This window comes from Dasypus novemcinctus, chromosome 5 (genome assembly GCF_030445035.2).
Source record: "Dasypus novemcinctus isolate mDasNov1 chromosome 5, mDasNov1.1.hap2, whole genome shotgun sequence".
Taxonomy (NCBI): Eukaryota; Metazoa; Chordata; class Mammalia; order Cingulata; family Dasypodidae; genus Dasypus; species Dasypus novemcinctus.
Genome location: NC_080677.1, coordinates 66770755 through 66790344, shown reverse-complemented (window position 1 = coordinate 66790344; position 19590 = coordinate 66770755). Strand labels below are relative to the sequence as shown.

General features: G+C 37.0%; 1 protein-coding gene across 1 annotated transcript in view; it reads right to left on the bottom strand.

Annotated features, from left to right (window-relative positions):
- The window catches only part of ELAPOR2 (endosome-lysosome associated apoptosis and autophagy regulator family member 2), a 211565-nt gene that overhangs the window by 19066 nt on the left and 172909 nt on the right, over window positions 1-19590 (bottom strand). The window contains exons 17-21 of the mRNA XM_004478108.5: window positions 17963-18059; window positions 17253-17354; window positions 9617-9743; window positions 4646-4824; window positions 3119-3284 (exon numbers count right to left, since the gene is read on the bottom strand). Coding sequence (XP_004478165.2) covers window positions 3119-3284; window positions 4646-4824; window positions 9617-9743; window positions 17253-17354; window positions 17963-18059 — 671 coding nt within the window. The remainder of the gene's footprint in view (window positions 1-3118; window positions 3285-4645; window positions 4825-9616; window positions 9744-17252; window positions 17355-17962; window positions 18060-19590) is intronic.

Sequence of the window (19590 nt, the reverse complement as noted above, 5' to 3'; positions counted from 1 at the left end):
GGGTCCTAGGATATTCAAATATAATTTTAGTCTAGCTGCCTAAATTGTTTTATTGGACCATCACGATTTTAGGTCAAATGTATAATGACCAGTTGGTTGTGTACCCTGCTCACTGAGTCCCCCTACCATGGCCCATGTGGATAAAAGCAGGAAACCTTATGGGTCTCTGTAAGTTCAAAAAAAATGCTCTTGTCCTCTTTGTACCTGAATATTATGGGGGGGAAGAGGTGTGAGTGACAGTATGGGATGACTGGAAATAGGTGAAATTATAGCTTTTGGGATTAGACAAAATTATTTTCTGGCAGTGGAGGAAGAGAAGTTTAATAATGATGTACCTGAGACCCTAGGAGGTACAAAGGGGAAAGGGACATTAATGATGTTTCCCCATGCAATCTCACTGAAAAAAAAGTCTAGACTCAATTATTTGAGGTGAATTAGGAACCCTAAGATTTACTAGCCAACAAGGACATTTCATTGGAGGTATTTTCAACCTGTGCTGTCTGAGGAAGATCCCACATGGGGGAGCATAACAACTGTTAATAATACTTTATTTCCAGAGGCAGTATGTATACTTCGAGGACAGTAATTTTGTGTGGTAGTCAGAGATTAACTTGCCTCACTCCTTTAAAATATGTTGGCTTGAATCCTAGGTATGGTTAAATGAGCCCTTTAACTGTTTATGGAAAAAACATCAATAGATAAAGTGGCTCTAAGACAACTGCAAGGATCTTTCCAAATAAGGCCCTACTTGGTTACTCTGAGGAGGTTCCTAGAGGGATACCTGACTCATCATTCATGAACATCCTGCAGACAGTTATCCCTATGATGGGAGTCATCTGATTAGAAAAGGTGATGTGAACTAACTTTAGCTGAAGCAATCAATGGTATTGATCAGCATTAACTCACTGCCCATAGAATGTTGTGAGCAATATAATTGCCCTCTACTTCCTCCCTGAGGACTAAGGCAAAGTCTGTATAATTGCTAATACATCCTGCTATATGTGGATTGATGTAGCTGGATTGTCTTGGCCCTAGATCAAAAGGATAATGACCAGATGGTTGAATGCTCTGCTCACCAAGTCCCCTTGCCATGGCCCACATGGACAAAAGTAGGGGACATGCTGACACTTACCAAATTTTTAAAATGCCCTTATCACTCACTCATGCACCTGAAAGTTTCTGGATGAAAGGTACGAAGCCAATGAAAAGGCTTCAGGCCAAGAGGAAAGAGCAGTAAAAAACTTAAGAAGTAAGCCACCTGACTTTGTAAGTTAGGCCCTGGTGGCTTATGAGATTTGTTCAATTGGTTGGGGTAGGACCATGGACCTCGACAGAGATCGACACTGCATGTTGGCCTCATCTTGCTGCTAGGAGGGCTGTTGGTAGCAACTTTACTTAAATTAACCGGATTTGGTCCCAGCCTTTATCAGTCTTAATCATAGTGGTTGATTAAGTGACATATGAATGGGAAAATTCACCTGAAGCCAAGATGGTATATAGAAAGGAGGGCTGGATATTGTTAAGAGACAATTCTCCATGGTTATCTTGCATCTCTGTACACCTTGTGAGCTACACACTAATTGACCTTTGTTCCAGAATATGTCTTCAAAGAGCAAAGAGCAAAGGGCAAGTATGCTAACAGTCTTGGAAACAGTGTCTCCCTCTGAGCAAAGCAGAAGCTTGCTAACGGTCCAGCATAATAAAGATAATATCTCCCTTTGGAGCAAAGGACAGGCATGCCTACTGCCTATTCAGAAACATTCAGGTTCCCAAAGCTTTGGGACCCTTTCCTCTGATGCAACCCACTTTACATACAAGTGGCATCTGGTTCTCTTCACATCACCCTGTGAGAACTGGGGCTTTGGGAACTGGTACAAATGTCGATACTCTGTCTAAAGCTGTAAGTAATACTCTGTTTTGTCTCTGAGTCAGGAGTCTCATTTCTTCTAAAATGTCCACGAAACCATGGCCAACTAACTTACAGCTTGCAAGCAGAATAAAACCCCAACTTATTCCATGGCAATAGTACCTCTCCTAAACTCTCAAATCTGTGAAGACTTAAATAACCATTAGTAGAAGAGGAAGATGGCTTATCCATTTTCTTTTCAAATAATCCCCGTAATATACTTATGTGCCTAAATCAAAACAGTAAAAGGAAATGGTTACTAAAACACTGTCAATAAATGTAATTTTTGCCGTTGTCCTTCCTGCTATAAATCATTTGAAATGCATTTTCTTTCTTCTGTTTCATCTATTTTTAATCTTGGGAGCATAAACTGGTAGTTTCCAATCTTTTAAGTCAATGGTAAAGGATATTAAAAAATGTGTTCTCAAACAATATTTAAGCCTTTGTGTTATCTATTTGGATATAATACTCATTCCAGAGCTGACCAGTATATCCTGATGGTACTTTTAACTGTTAGTAGTTTATATATCTCTTTGCTTTAACTATATGGAACAATCTTGTTATAAAATAAAAACAACAAAGAAAAGTAGAATGAATATGAGATCTTTTATTAAACCAAAACTTTTCCATTTTTTAGAATTATAAAATAATACATTATCTTTGTGAAAAATTCAAATATTACAAACAGTGGGCTAAAGATTGTCAGAGGCTAAAGATTGTCTGGAGTTCACTATTTTCCAAAAGCAACTACTATTAACAGTTTGTTGCATATTCTCCCAGATTTTAGCTATGCATATACTAACAAATGTTTATTTAATATAACTGTGATAGTCTACATGCTATTTTCATATTTATCTTGGATACACTGGCATACCAATACAGTGCACATAGGTATCTTAAGTATCTAAATCTTTAATCAGTTGCTGAGTTGCACAGTATTCCACTATTTTCATATACAAAAACTTCTTATCTGTTTATTGCTGGTGTTTAAGATTGCTTCTACTTTGTTAACTAGTTAGAACAATGTGGCAGTGAATATTCATGTTATTACATCACTATGTACTTCTAAAAGAATTTCTGTTGGATAAATATCTACTGAGATAAAGCCATGTTGAATCAAAGGGCTTGCATGTATGTGACTATGGCCCCTAAGCTAAGATGGCCCCAAATTTATAAATGCACAGTAATACCATGTTAAAATTCAGCTCTCACCTTTGTTGCCAAGGATTTGAGTTTTCCCAGTAGTGACTTTTTATTGGAATATACAACTTCCTCTTCATTATCTTCTCCTTCCATGATAGCACAACTGTCTGCAGCTGGGAGTTCACAATCTTTCGAGTTAGCTGTCATTACTAATTTGGAATATTTGTACTCCAGTCTAAGCAGTGGAAAAGGAAGGAAGGAAGGGAAAAAGGATAGAGGGACAGAGAAGATTGGGAGTGGGGGAGAGGCAGTTTATTTTAATATAAATTAATGATTATTTTAGGTCTTCGTACTCTAGCTCATACTCCATCTCATTAAATCACATTTATCCCACCAGTACAGTTATCCCACCAAAATAGCTCCCCTCACCTATCATCATAGTACACTATGTTCATTCATTTATCCACCATCTACATGCAAACCTTTCCCAGGAATTCAGATTCAAATCAATACTGTTAACTCTACCACTTATTTTGCATTGACTGAATTGTCCAATTATGAAGAACTTTTGGGAAAAAAAGAGAAATCCTGAGGTCTGAATGCATTTTCTTAATTTAAGGATATTTGGAAACTAATTCACTATAAGTTTTTCAAATGTTTAGTTTATAAAGATGAGAATGTCAAACAGGCAAGTGATTTGGTCTTTCTGGTTTCTCTAATTTTTTTTAATCTTAGATTTTTTTAAATTAGAAAAGTTGTAGGTTTATAGGAAAATCATGCAGAAAATACAGAATTCCTATACATCCCCCCTATTATTAGCATCTTGCATTAGTGTAGTGAATTTTTTATTAGAATTTTTTTATAAAAGGACATAGGACTGTACAACACAGTGAATTCTAATGTAATCCATAGACCGGAGTTAGTAAAAATATAATATTCTTTCATCAATTATAATCAATATTCCACACTAATGTAAGAACTCTAATCAATTATTCATTTTTATTCACCACTCAGATATTACAATTGTCCCCTCAGTGTTACAATACAGAATGTTCACAGCCCCTTTGACATGTAAGTCATTTTAAAAGATTCACATCATGCAACAGATCAATACACATTCAGGGATTAGACTCAATATTCAACTCCAGGTTCTTGGAGTCCTGGGGTAAATAAAGGTGACATTTGCCTACACACTTAGTCTGTTTCTTTGTAAATATCTTCCCACAAGAAATTGAAAAAGAAAAGGTGGAGCAAAAAGACAACATGATGTCATGAATAAAACAAAAAACACAGGGAGAAACTGTTTGCTAATCTTAGCTGTGTTACCATATACCTAAGTAACCGAGGGGCTCTGTGTTTCTTGGTCGATGTAATAAATGTGTCTAATTTGATGATCTCTAATGTTCTGAGAGCTTTCTAGTATCAGAATAACAAGAGGCTCCTCTGCTTACTTTCGTAAAGGCTTCTCCTATAATTTTCTCACTAGGAGAAAGTTCTTGTGTCTAGGAAAGAATCCTTTTGACGTAATGATTAAGTCAAATTTTCACAGCATAACACCTCTTGTACTTACATGGTTCATTCCATGAGGTTACTTACTTTTGATTCTTTTTCCAGAAGTAGCACGTTAAAGCCACCAGCAAAACGGCTGTGAAAGCTCCCACACCTGCTCCCACTTTTAGCCAGAAGTCAACTGTTTCGCAGGTTGACAACTTTTTCTCAGGCAAAGAAATTCCTTTAATGCACCATTTAGGCTCATTCCATACATACAGAGTTTCCTTAAAAATAACAGAACCATAGATCAGAAATAAGATTCTGATGCAATTGTGAAAGCTACACGTGTTACAAGGTCAATTTCCCATATAGGAAGAAAAAGCATCTTGCTTTTTTCCATAGTAGATACAGAGGTCTATTCCACAAAATTCTAAATCCATCTAACAGGAGGTCCAGAAGAGGAGAAAAGATTTATAGATGAGAGTGAATAAAGAAACAATGAATGAAAATTCAACAAAACCAAATAAAGGCATGGGTTTTCAGATCAGAAGGGCTCAGTATATGCTGAGGATGTTGGGGGGAGGGAGACAACTCCATCTTGACACATCTTTGGGGTCTTTTCCTCAAATTTCTGATGATCCCTGATTCTGTAATCATATTTTTTAATGAAAGCTTACATTAGTTAATATAGTTAGCTGGCATGGGTTTCACCTGCTCGACATTTGGGTCCATTTCCCAATAGGCTTCTGCCCTGAGAAGAAGAGCAGAGCCTGGGCCCTGGGCATGTGGGTGCAGAAGGACCGGCAGCCGTTGTGACTGGTATGCAGGCAGCACACATCTACAACCCTCCCTCATATAAAATAAAGAGGGCATTTTGGGGGTCATCAATACCCTTACCACCTACTCTCATCCCCCCAAAGTAGATGACTCAATTTTTTAGGGCATGTTTTCAAACTGCATGTTGCAACTAAATAGTGGATAATAAAATCAATATAGTGGGTCTCAATCAGCAACTTTTAAGAATAAACAGATATAGTATGACAGACCAGAAAAGAAAACCAGAGTAGAGTGCATGGGTCTTTATATATTTCAACAGGTACAGCAACCAGCAGCATTTTGCATCATGACTATACCCACTACCGAAAAACAGCATTAAATCTTTCATTCATCATTAGATTTTCTGGTGTTTGACATCCCTTTGATCAACACCCTAACAGAAGGATAACACCATAATGTTTAATTTTATGTTCCTATAATTTATGGTTAGTCATGAAGTGATATGCAGGAAAATCATTTTTACCTTGAGCAAAGGTTTCAACCAAGGTTTGGATAAGAATTTTCAACATGTTTTTTAGAAAGGACATTAGTGATTCAATTTTTTTTTAGCACATGACAATTATAATATTTTCACCTAAAGTGGACTGCATTATTTTTATAAGTAAAAATAATGAAGAGGTGAAAAATTCAGAGGCATGTTCAAGTTCAACTGTGCATTTGTAAAGTGTAAATAATGAAAATACTGAGAAAAATGTTGACCCTAGTTAGCTAACTTTGGACTCCACTTGAACTCTTTTTTTTAATTAATTAATTTATTTATTTAACGTTACATTAAAAAAATATGAGGTCCTCATATACCCCCACACCCCCCTCACCCCACTCCTCCCATAACAAAAACCTCTTCCATCATCATGGGACATTCGTTACACTTGGTAAATATATCTCTAAGCACTGCTGCACCACATGGTCAATGGTCCACATTATAGTTTACACTCTCCCCCAGTCCACCCAGTGGGCCATGGGAGGACATACCATGTCCAGTAATTGTCCCTTCTGATAAGAAAAAAGTCTGTGCAAGAATTTGTATGATTTATCAAATGTACATACAGCACTCAATGAAAATGGCAGGCACTAATATCTAATGACAGTCTTATGAACAAAATCTTACAAGTTCAAAATTACAAAAGCATTTGTAACTCAGAATATTTAACTTTTCAGTAAGCTCCTCAAATATTATCAAAGAAAAAAGACCAAATGACTGGCAAAATTTCTTATATCATTCTATAATTGTTAAATAGAAGGCCTTATCACTTTATTCAATCATGTATCATTGCCAAGTTAGAAAATGGCTGACACTGCAGCAGGAAAGTATATTCTTACAGCATGTGGAAATATTGCATGTCTAGGGTGAGATAAATTTGATGATAAATTAAAAACATTCCTCTTAGTGATAAAACAGTATCTCTTCAAATCTTTTCTACTGCATGACATTTAGAAGTAATGCTTAATACAAACTTACAACCTGGTATAGATTTTTAAGATCCAATTTGATAAGAGCACTGATATCACAAGTGGTGAAGCTCTTTTAGTTTATTATGGCTGCTCTGAAGGTCCTATTGGATAAATTTAACTTTATACACAACTGGATTATATATATTTATGGAATGGGGGAAGTGTACCATCAGTCAATATAAAACTAAAATAGGACTGAAACACGGAGTTATTTAAAAAATTAAAAGTGCTCAACAACATTTTGTAATCAGTTTTTTTCAATCATAAAACTTTGGCATTCAAAAAATCCACCTTTGTTCCCCTGTGGAAAACACAGTGAAAGTTTTCATTTCTATTATACAAAGCTCACTGAGGAGCTAATATTTTGAAATATTTCCTTGACAGATTAGAGGCTACTCATGGCATCATACTAAAGTTTACTTTTTGCTGCAGTGGCATACACTAATGTGTATGAAATCAAATGAAATTTATATTTTTTTTAGTTGGAATGCAATCTCATTTGGCAAATATTTTCAAAATTTATATCTGAGTATAACAAAAGGGCATATTTAACTGAATTTTTTGGTGTTTCTCAAATTAAATTTGGAACTAAGGGGGGGAAATAATATATTTTAACTTGACAAATGCATCAAAATGGCCCAAAAGATATAATTTTTGAGTCAAAAATTAAAACACATAAAAAGAATCACCTAGCAACTATCTGTTCCCAAAGATTTTATTGAGAACTTGCTCAATGAAGACAGTTGAACAAAATAAAATTAGCGGACTTATTGTGATTTTACTTTCTTAAACTTCTAATCATCCTCCAGAAGAGAAATATTGAACATTGAAGAATATTCCTAGTAAAGGTTATTTGTGTTTTCAAAACCCTTGAGTTCAAGGTGCCCAAAGAAGGGAATACAGCTTGGTTTTTCATTTACTCCAAAAATTACTATAAGATATTGTTTATCATAATTTTAAGTAAGGATAAAGACGAACTGCCACTGCAAAGCAGAAAAAAAGACATCATTAGTTTTATGAGGATTAACAAAAAATCATTTTTGGGAACCTGGAATTTTCAACCTTGACCCATTTAAAAATGTTTAAAATATTTTTAAACTGACTCAACAGAGCACTGGATGTCTAAGCAGCAGCAGCATGCCTCTGTGCTTTTGTGCTCTGAGCTAAAATCAACTCATCTGTAGGTGAACACAATTGAAGAAATAGATAAAACATTTCCTTCTTTTAAAAGTGCTGGCTATTGGGGGATTTTTCCTATTTTGTATTCAAATATTAACAAAGACATTTTATATTAACTTTATGCTAGTACTTTTTCATGTACTATAAAATAATTGTCATGAAATAATTTTTAGGTATACTGCTGCGTTTCTGAGTTTGCATTGTGTAGTGTGTTTAATGCACAATGTATTTCTTACTGCAGGGTCATTGCCATTAAAGTTTGATAAACACCAATTTAAAGAAGAGTTCTCTACATTTTTTCACTTTGGGTGAATATCACTGCTACCAGCTACTCTGTAGGCATGGGACTGGGTGGGGGCACCCTGATTTCTTTCCCTCTCTTGCACTCATGCATTTGACCTGCCAACTTCAAGATTCCTGGGCAGAATGGATCTTCCCTCCACTACGTGAACTCTTGTGAGCACTCTAGCATGCAGCCCCCTCCATCCACCTCTAGCCCTCAGAAATCCCATCAACATCTCTTTCTCTGATGCCCTTCTCCACTAGGGTTCCCAGAATGAGTACTAAATTTATTTTCATCTGTGCTTCTTTATTGTCATTTCAATGGACTTTGAGGAGTGAGAGGTGGTAAGCAGGTATTTCTGCAGCAAGCAAAATTGTTTCTTGATATGATACTACTCAAAGCTGGTGTAGTGAAGGACGCTTTCTCAAACATCACTGACAGAAATGCAAATTAATACAGCCAAAGCATTTTGGTACTACTGATCAAGGATCTTAAAAATTTCCATCCCCTCAGATCTAATTAGTCTCTCTCTAGTAAAAACTCTAAAAAATAATACATTTTCAACATGGATGCTCATCACAGAGTTATTTGCAAAAAAACAGTTTTAATAGTCCAACAGCAGGGGACATTGACCTTAGACTATCTGACTTGAATCTTTGTTCTTAACCTTTATATCAGCTGCCTCCCAATAACTCATCTTTCTCCCAACCCTCCTGGTCACTGGCTTTACAATTTGTTCTTTCTTTATCTTTCAAACCTGACTCTCAGTTGGCTTTCTGGCTACATTTTTGTCTCCTCCCAACTCTAAATCCCAGCCATTTGAGAATACCTCTGTTGGAGTGAGCTAGCTCCAGGACATCACTTCATGGGTAGCTGTCCCAATGGCCTCACTGTGGTTCAAGGGTGTGGCCTCAATTTTGTTGTGTGCATGTGTTTTCTACTAGGCTAGCCAAATAAAATTATTGCATGCTCTAGACCATAATCTCCTTGATGCATGCTTTATTTTTTAGACACATTTCTTGTGGAGTTAGTTATACCATCTCCATCTTAAATATAACTGCATTCTATAAACCACATCTTGGTTTAATGATATCATTGTATTATAATCCAAGTAAATTGCCAAATCCCACAACTTTCTTGACAGAAATCATTTTCCCCAATCCTCAGTACACATGGGAGTTTAGCAGACTTCATCTTAAATGCTTATTAATGTCACATTAATTATAAGATTTACCTATGGCTCTGAACCTGAGTTTCTATATGATTCCAAATGAACCATTGTACCTTTAATGACAAATTTCTACATAGAAAGCTTTGCCCCTTACCTGAAATCCTCTCTTACACGCCCCCTCGATCTCATGGAAGTCATGTTCCGTGCACAGAGGGCAAGCTTCAGCACTCTCCCACAGGAAATAGAATGTACACCCATCACAGGTACCTGCTGGGCACTTGCTAACAAAAACAACAACAACAAAAACAATAGCTTTTGGGGCATATTCAGTCCAGTCCCACTCATATTTGAGCTCCTGTTTGATAATGGGGAGCACTATATGATATACTGGGGATGCACATGTGAAAAAAACAGTCTAAAGGTGAGACATACACAGATAATGACAAACACACTTCTGGGAGAACTTGTGGGTTGAAGACGATGTCTAAGCTGGGTTAGAATTTTCAGTAGGAGTTAGCAAGAAGAGGGGAAAAGAAAGTAAGGATGTCCCTGCCAGATGGGATAAAATGGTATGATGAAATGCAAAGAAATTACAAGTGGCTCATTGTTGCTCGATCTTTTAAGAGTAACTCAGTGACTGAATGCAGAGCATACAGGCAGGCATTTGGTGGCAAAGGGCCTCCTATCTCATAAATTAAGGAGGCTGTGATTTCTACTTGGTAATGTACTTAAGCGAGGGGCACTTAGGGAAAAGAATGATGCACAGGATCATGGTCTCTGGGGGTGAGGGTTACATATGATAAGGAAATTGTCTAAAGTGAAAAAAAAAATATAAAACCATCAGGTCAGCACATGGGTCAGTGATGCAAATGATCATGATTTTCTTTGGCTTGAGGATGACTTGGCAAGGCCTTTACCATCCCAACTCTGCAGATGATGGGTTAGGCACAGGTGCAGGATCCCACTCAGCCACCCATCAGTCAGGGCCTGCATGGAGACGTTTTAAAACTGCTTTTTGATGGGTGGGTCCACTATATCAACTTGCCTCTTTCATTTTAGGCACAGATAAACATGGCATGGCTCAAAATTAACCTATTATCGTGTACAGAACCCTTACTGATTGAAGCAAAAAGCTATTTGCGAAAGATTCTAATGGGAATAACTGTTTTGTTCATGAATTCATTAAACCTAGGAAAATATGAATCTCTTAATTTGACTATCACATTTCCAACTCCCTTAAGTCAAGTCACACAATTGCTTTTTGTTTTCAAACAACTTAGATTTAATCATCAGAAGCATAAACCTCTTTCAGATCTTTCTGGAGTACAGGTATCCTGAAATACCAATAGTAAATAAGTAGACACAAAAATAGGTAGAATCCACAAAAACAAATTTGTGGGTTACAGAAAAATCAGCATCAAATACAGGATTCCCTCATACCACCCTATTATTAATACCTTGCCTTGGTGTGGAACATCTGTCACAACTGATGACAGCACTCCTTTATTACTGCACTATTAACTATAGCCCATGGATTAACTTAGGCTTCCCTGTGCAGTGTAGTTCCATGGATGTTTAGATACATGCATATTCTCTTACCATACATACAATCAAACAGCTCCCCTTTTGATCACATTCAGATATATATTTCAGTGCTGTTAATTACATTCACAATGTTGTGCTACCATCACCAACACCTATGATGAAAGCATTTCCATCATTCCAAATAGGAACCCTATACAGTTGAAGCCTTAACTTCCCACTCTCAAATACCTTTCTGATTATATGCAGTTCGAAACTATAATTTTTATCCTACCAGCAAACTAAAATACCATACTCTTACTTAACAATATTCTAACTCACCCTAGTTTATGAACACTAAAAAAACGACATGCCTAAAATGGACTGCATCTTTATACATATCTCTTTCCAAAGTGTCAGTGTGATGTAGACCAAGTAAATATTGGTGGGATATAAAAGAAATGTACTTTATAGCATGCTTCAGAAACACAGGTCCAGCATTATTTGTCAGCGCTAAGAACAATGGTGAACTGGGTGAGCCTACGGAAAATGACAACTTTTATCTGTCTTAATTTCTCTGTTTGTGAAAAGGGAATCATGAATATGTTCTGAATAAGAAAGAAGGAGAGGCTTTTTAAAAAGGTAAGTACATACAGATAAAAACCATGGCCACATAAAAAATCACCCCTACTTTCTACCTTCCAGGTCTGTAAAAGCAACTCAGAATTGCTCTTTTTAAAATACTAGGGTAATCAATTAGAAAAATTCTTCAAGGATACAATTCTTATTTACATAACAACTTTATTTACCAATGTAAATAATGCTTATTTACATTGGCAACTTTAAAAGTAATTACACATTTCTGATCATTTAGCAAAAATTGCCAATATGTTTTCCTGCTCAAATCTCTCCTCCTTAAAATTTGCATAAAGCTCCAGAGAGGAAACTAGGATTACAATTCCAACTGATTGTGTTTTTCTGCACACGTGACTCCACTCCACCTGGCCTCATTTTTGTAATTTGTCAAGAGCAGAATGTTTGCTATACTTCCTTTGCAGGGTGGTTATAAAGGATGAAAACGAGTGAACAATTTTGGAAACTTTAAAGCACTGTAAAAATACAAAAGACTCTTAACAATGCACATCACTTTCTAAAGATTTGGTAGAATTACAGGATCTGAAAAAAAAATCAAAGAAGACACTGATGTAATGTATAAAGCTGCCATTAGGTGTCAAAACACTGCAGTGATTTAGGGCCTTTTCCTTGGCAGACTTCAGTTTTAAAAAGATACTCTCAGGTTAAAAGTATTTTAGTTTGAAATCAATTCTTTAATTCTTTTAAGCCAATGAATCATTTAAGATGTGAAACATCCAAATTTGATCCTTTGTTATAAACCTAAGTGTCACAGTTTGAATCAGGCCTTCCCTGAGAAGCAAGGATGAACGCAGCAATGATAAATTCAAAAGCACTTATGTATAAATGAAAATGGGTGAAAAACGCAAGAACAACATAAGAAAAGATAAAATGCATAAATGCTTTAGCTGCCAAATATTTGAAGTACTTTCCCTTTGATTACCTGCACCACCGCCATCTCCACACCCCCACCACTTTACCCCAGCTTTTTAAAGCTAGAATGCAAAGTTGCCCCTACCTGTGCTTTTTTTCTAACCTGGGTTTATGTGATCACCATAGAAACCAGTGAGTAAAAATGTCTAAGGAACTAGAAATTGATCATGCATAGCTGGGGCTTGCAGGGCTAGACTCCTACAGAATTACCCAGATGCACTGTGAATTCAAAAGACTACCAGATGGACCTCGGTGTCATTCTACTGGTAAATGATGAACAAACTAGCATCCTTACTTTGCTTTGGGGACTGCCTTATGAATTGCGATGGCTTTGGGAATGTGTAAGAAACATGAATTTCTTTTCCTGGGGGTTCTAAAATGGGATACACTTCCTGGGAAAATAACTGGCCTGAGTTATTAGAGCCTTCTTTTAAATGAATCACTTAAAACGTGATCTACTTGGGACACATTATGGTTTCATGGAAAAGAACCTGTTTTATTTATGACCTATTATGAGCTAATGCTCAAACTATTAATTGTTTGGATTTTGCCAAAACTTCACCCAAAGTCCAAAGTTATCAGTCCACTTCGGATTCTTCCGGAGTTAATCTCAGGGGATTAGGAGGAAAGCCTCGGTCTCATGGGCATAGAGCACTTCTCACTGGGTGTCAGGGCTCTACTGCTGCTGGGCTTCCCTCCTGGAAGGCTTCGTGGGGCTCTCGGGGTTTCCCCCACCCCCGGGCTCTCCGACTGGCATCTTCTGGCATGGCCTGGGCTGTCTCTGACTCCCTCAGCTTTGGCCTCTCAGGATGCTCAGACTTTCTCTGCTGAGATTGCCTTGTCTTTGGTAGGCAGCCCTCTTGAGTGGGATCCAAATCCTCCACGGTCCCTTTCTCTGATTTTGTTTTCTCTAAAACTAGAGGGCATAAACAGCTTATGACTGAGTTTGAATATAAGATGTATTGGCCCATCGCTCTTAGATCCATGGATTTAAAATCCAAAAATCTCTCCAAAACCTCCTCTCCAAAGAGTCTACCCTGGATTAAGTACCAAAATCAGCCTCTGATCAAGACCTGGACAAACTAAATTAACTGACGCTCCCTAATCTCTTTTATCTATAGCCTCTACCTCTTCCGAGAAAAAAATTTATCAAAACTTTATCACCCTTATTTCAAAATTGATCCTAAAACTTTCTGAATGTTTTGTGATATTTTGGATTATAACTTAAGATATTCACTGGTGACTGAATTGTACCATTTTAGCAATTCTGTACGAGATTTTTCCAATTCTTGATCTTAATGACTTTTAGTTGTTTCCACTTTGGCTCATACTGCTTTTATATGTCTTCCCACTTTTTAATGTTCTAAGATCTTATTTGACTTTAATCCTTTGAATTCTATTGCCTTTGTAATTTAACTTATATAGTTTATATTTCTATTACCTCTCCAGAAATGGTTCATAGGGGGGAAAAAAAACAAGGAAGTAATTCAACCAGTCATTTTTCACTGGTTCTTAACAACTTAAAATTGATAGACTTTTTGGTTTTGCTAGTTCTGCCCCAAAGACCAAAGAAAACACTGCATTGGCATCCAATAGATCCAGTGACTTTGATACAGAGACTCTATATCGGAGCCTGGAGAATAAACCCCTGGGGTGTTCAGTTCCTGAACACTATCAGTTCCTGAACACTATCAGTATAGACCGTGACTCAGCCCCTTCTGCAAGAGAGAATATTCCCAGAGCCTACACTGATAATGAAGATGAATTTTGATTTTGAAGGAGGTTTTGGCCAAACAACTTTTAGACTGATTTACAAGCTACCTAAGTAGTTAAATACAGTCAAAAGTTAAAAGAGAAAGAAAGAGAGAGATGATTTTCTTCTAAGACCCTTTTTTGGGCAAATGACTCATTTAAAAAAGGGCACCAATAACTCTTAGCTCAGTTGAGTTATCCCCTGGGATCAATGTGATATTTGCCTTTTTCGCTTAGTGTGCTTCTTTGCAAATTTCTGCCTTCTGACGAATTTGAGGGGAAAAAATGGCAAACTGAAAGCATGATGATGTGAAAATCTTATCAGGAAATCTTTATTCCATCTCAACAGTGCCATGCTACAGCTATGCAAACTCAGTGTTTCTTCATTTGTAAAATAAGTGGGATTGACTTAAGGATCTCTAATGGGATTTGCCATCTCTATTATCATAATAAAAACTATTATTCCCTCTGCCTATTTTCTAATAAGGCCTTCTCTGTAACCTTTTTAGTAACAGAAATTTCTTGTATTTTGAGAGATTCCTGTGGACATATGCTCAGGTCTAAATTTTTCCTAATGAATGCAAAGCCTCCAATTCTTCTGTGCACCTAGGATCATGATTTGGAAAGGCTTTTGTGAGGGGACTCTATTTAGGGATATTAGTGGTTTATTACATTAGCAGCTTATTCTCTGCTCAGGATAGAAACTGTACTAGATAACCTCAAAAGTCCACTCCAGATCCCAGATTTCATCAACCCAGACCCCATACTCTTGACTTTTTATCCAAAATGCCTCACACCCTCCAGACACTTTGTGGAACTAGAAAGAGATGACATTTGACCAACCAAACATACAGGCTGAGGATCTAATTACAGATCATTTATCATTCCAGATAATTTGCTGCTCCCTCTAAATTTCACCTGAGATACATAGAAAACACACATGCCCTTTTCTCTTTCCTGGTTCACTTTCTGTATAGACTTCATTTTCCCAGGACTGGGACCTTGTGACATTTTCCCAGGTCACCAAGATACAAAGCCCCAAACAAAGTTACTCTTGCTAAAGTAGCCTTGGCATAGTTTTCCAAGATTCTTGGCCTTCTGAACACCCAATATCTCCCTTCAGATATTTTGCCATCAAAGTGTGAGATGCTTCTCAAATCAACTTCCTTATTGCCTCTCTCTCAAGATCTTAAAGCCAAAAAAAAAAAAAAAGTAATCCACTTCAAAATTAGCCTGAGAATGCTTACTTAACTTTTCTTTAGTGTTAGTAGGAAATCTTCATTCAGCCCTACAGCTAAAAAATTCCAGTTATTTCAGGACAGGCTGCTGTCATGCTCTGGTCCCTCAGCGCCCTCTCGTGGTCAAACGGAAAATTGCAACAAGAAAGAACCGAAAGTCAGCATAGCAGTTGCCTAAAGTCAGCGTGGTCCTCAAAATCTGCTGTCCATCAAACTTGTAAATAAAGTTTAACTGGAAATATGGGTGAAGGATGCCACCATGCAGACACAGAAAATTAAAATTCAGAATAAAGTATGAGACTCTGTCTCAGAAAAAAAACAAGCCAGAACTCCAAAATATGGGTTAAGACTAATGTTCCTTAAATTTGTATATGTGTCAGAATTGCCTTCTGGATTTTTTTCATTAATATTCCTTGGCTTAACATCAGATATTTTTATACATTTTACAGAAGACCCAGAAAACAGTTTTTCAAAGGGACACCTCAAGATACTCTGCTGCAGGTGGTCTTGAGAAATCCTGACAGAGTTAAGTTTCCATAAGTGGCAAAGATCTTTGGAAGTTAGAGGAGGAATTTACCTTTTTCTCTCCTTACAAAGATAAACAGTGTTTCTAGATGCCATCATTTAGGAGCATGGAAATATTTTCTTTATCACATTTGAAAACATCAGAAACCACCTTGGAGATTTAGAAAGAGTGACACATTTTCTAAAGGGCAGACCTAGTTTTTATGAGCATCATCTGCTTGAATCAGAGAGTGTTAGACCTGGAGCGGCTTCAGAAGTCATCCAGGTTGAGATTCCTAGAGGCTAAACACAGACGGGTTAATTGCTAGGTCCAAAAAGGGACCTCAGAATTGCTACAGTGAAAAGAACAAGGAAGTGAGCTCAAAGCTGTATGGCTGGAATATAGGGGGACAATGAAAGACAGAGGCTTTTACTGCTGGAAATTCCAAATGCAACTTTTCTCAAACTATCCTTTGCTGGCTTGACTATAGCTCAGAGGAATCTTTCACCATTCAATGCCCTTGGGCATTAGTCTCCCTCTGTTTCTTTGACTGAGGTCTATTACCTTTTATTTTGTAATCCTCTCATTTACTTCTCTCACCTTTAGTAGGTGAAAAGAACAAATAATTCATAGATCTAATTTATAGTCAGATCTAAACTGGGAAGAGCTGCTGCCTCAACACCAATCAGTATTATGTATTCTTTAGATCAGACTCTCCCCTTGGAGATTCCACCACCATTCATCAGAAAACTAAAGAAATGGAAATGGATCATACGGTTATCCTTCCCTTATAGAGAAAGAAACTATGACTCATAGGGTAAATTATTTAGACTATATTGCCAGCTAGATAATTGTAGATCCAGTACTGAATCCCAGGAAAGTTCCTAATCCAGCTCTCAAAGAAATGGAGGCTAGACAAATAGAATAAATCCAAGGAAAAAGACAATTATAATTAATTGGATATTAAGTTAATTTTCAAGAGAATTCAAAATTCCAGGCAAACAGGACTTGAAAATGCCCCTAAAGAGGATGGGAAGTATTGAAATGGGCTGAGAGCTCTTCCCCTTAATAGGACCTTAGCATATCCCCACAACAAAAACCTACAGCTTCTTCTATTCTCCCTCTGATAACATCCATAACGAATATGTTTCAAAACAGGAAGATTGTAGAGAACATTGCTTTCTCACAATCAATAGAAAGAAGAATACCTGGGGACCAAAATCACTCCTGCTCCAGGTTTAGTAGGATTACACCTCATTTTCACAGCAGTTGATCGGCCAGTAGCACAGGATGTTGTAGTTGTGGAAGTTCTATTATAAGGGAAATAATATTTTACAAAATAGAGACGGCACAGATTACAGAGGCAAAAATATAATTATAAAAAATAATCATAGTTATACCTATGCTCTATGAACCAATGGAAATGAAATATTTATTAAAGTTCACTAATTTATAATTTTAATTCGGATTGAACTCACTTTCACTGCCTATAAAAAGCTCACTATTTTCCCAGGTACAATGATAAAATGTCATCAATGTTCATTATAATGAAAAAACATTTGAAACTTAACAGAGGTCATATCTTAGGTTGATGTTTTGCTATGAGAAGTATAAATAATTACTGCCTAGACAATGAAGTCTTATTTATTGTCAAATTTAAAATAGTATATATTTGAGAGAAATTATATAAGATTTTCAAAATATTACACTTTTCCTACTTTTTACTGTCTTTTAAGAACCAATTACTGATTATCTATCTATTTGGTATAAGCTACCATGCAAGGCACCCTGAGATGATGTAATATACCATGCCTACCACTAGGAAGTTACAATCCAAAATGGGAAATAAAATCCACTTATATATGAGCTCCTTTTGATTAAAAAATAGATAATCAAGGGAGGCAGGATCTACACTTACTTATAAAAGAAATGCACATCTGGTATTTGGCTTGGTGAAACTGGGAACATATCTTCCTTTATATTGATATTATACAATGTGGTTTCAACTGTCACTCCTGGATGACAATAATAAAGAAACAATTAAGCAATATGGAAAAACTAGGCTTATTTAGTCTTTGTATATCTGAACAGAAAATAGCTTTACTTTGAAGAATGTCATTTTACCAGAAAAACTGTATTAAATTCATTCATTCATGATACAAATAAGAAACTTTCCGAAGTCCCCAGAATGAAAGAGAAAATTCCCTAGCTTTGTAATTTTGCTTGTCACTTCACTTCCCTGGGTCTTATTTCATGAATCTATAAAATATCTGCAGTAATTTAAATATTCTCCAAAATCTCTTCCAGTTCTAACATTACAAAATCAATGAGCTGGCTATTTTGCTAATGCAGCTTTCTGCTCGGGTTCAATGTAGACATATCGGACAACACAAAAATGTTTGGAGTCTAATAATTTCCAGAAACTAACTCCAAACTTTGCTTAATCTAAATAAACAGAAAGTAAAGCATTTTCTGTCTCTTGTCGGCAAAATGGTGGGAGAGTCAAAATGCAAGCAATAACAGCAAACTTTATTTCAGAAACCAGTTGTTTTTTTCTATTTTTTTTAAATGTTATATTCAAAAAATATGAGGTCCCCATATACGCACCATCTCCCTCACACCACTCCTCCCACATCATCAACCTCTTTCATCATCATTGGATATTCACTGCATTTGGTAAATACATTTTGGAGCATTGCTGCACCACATGGATAATGGTTTATGTTGTAGTTCACATCTCCTCCAGTCCACCCCGTGGGCCATGGCAGGACATACAATGTCCAGCATCTGTGCCTGTGTACCACCCAGGACAACTCCAAGTCCTGAAAATGCCCCCACATCCTATTTCTTCTCCCCTCTCCCTACCCACAGCAGCTACAATGGCCACTTTCTCCACCCTGTAACCAACCTTGGTGCTGAAAGTTCACCCTAAATACCTCTGGAGTGTACACTGGTTCTGAAATCTGGCTGCACATAAGAATCATTGCCACAGACTCCTAATCTTGACTCCGGAAATGCTAATGATTTTGATCCCTAAGAAATCTAGTTAGGAACTTTGATTCTTCCTAAACCTTTCCTACACGTTTCAGGACCAAAGACACAGAGGGGGAAGACAGGGAATAGAACTCAGAATTCTCAGCTTTGCTACTTGTCACCAACTGACTTCTGGTATGAGAAAAGATGGTTAAAACCGGTGACTGACATTATTTAGATTTGTACTGTGTTTGCTTACTGTTCTGATTCTTTAGTTGTTTTTTTTTTTAAGATTTCTTTTTATTTATTTCTCTCCCTTTCCCCTCCCCCCCCCCAGTTGTCTGTTCTCTGTGTCCATTTGCTGTGTGTTCTTCTTTGTCTGCTTCTGTCGTTGTCAGTGGAATGGGAATCTGTGTTTCTTTTTGTTGCGTCATCTTGCTGCATCAGCTCTCCATGTGTGCAGCACCATTCCTGGGCAGGCTGAATTTTCTTTTGCGCTGGGTGGCTCTCCTTACGGGGTGCACTCCTTGTGCGTGGGGCTTCCCTACATGGGGGACACCCCTGCATGGCAGG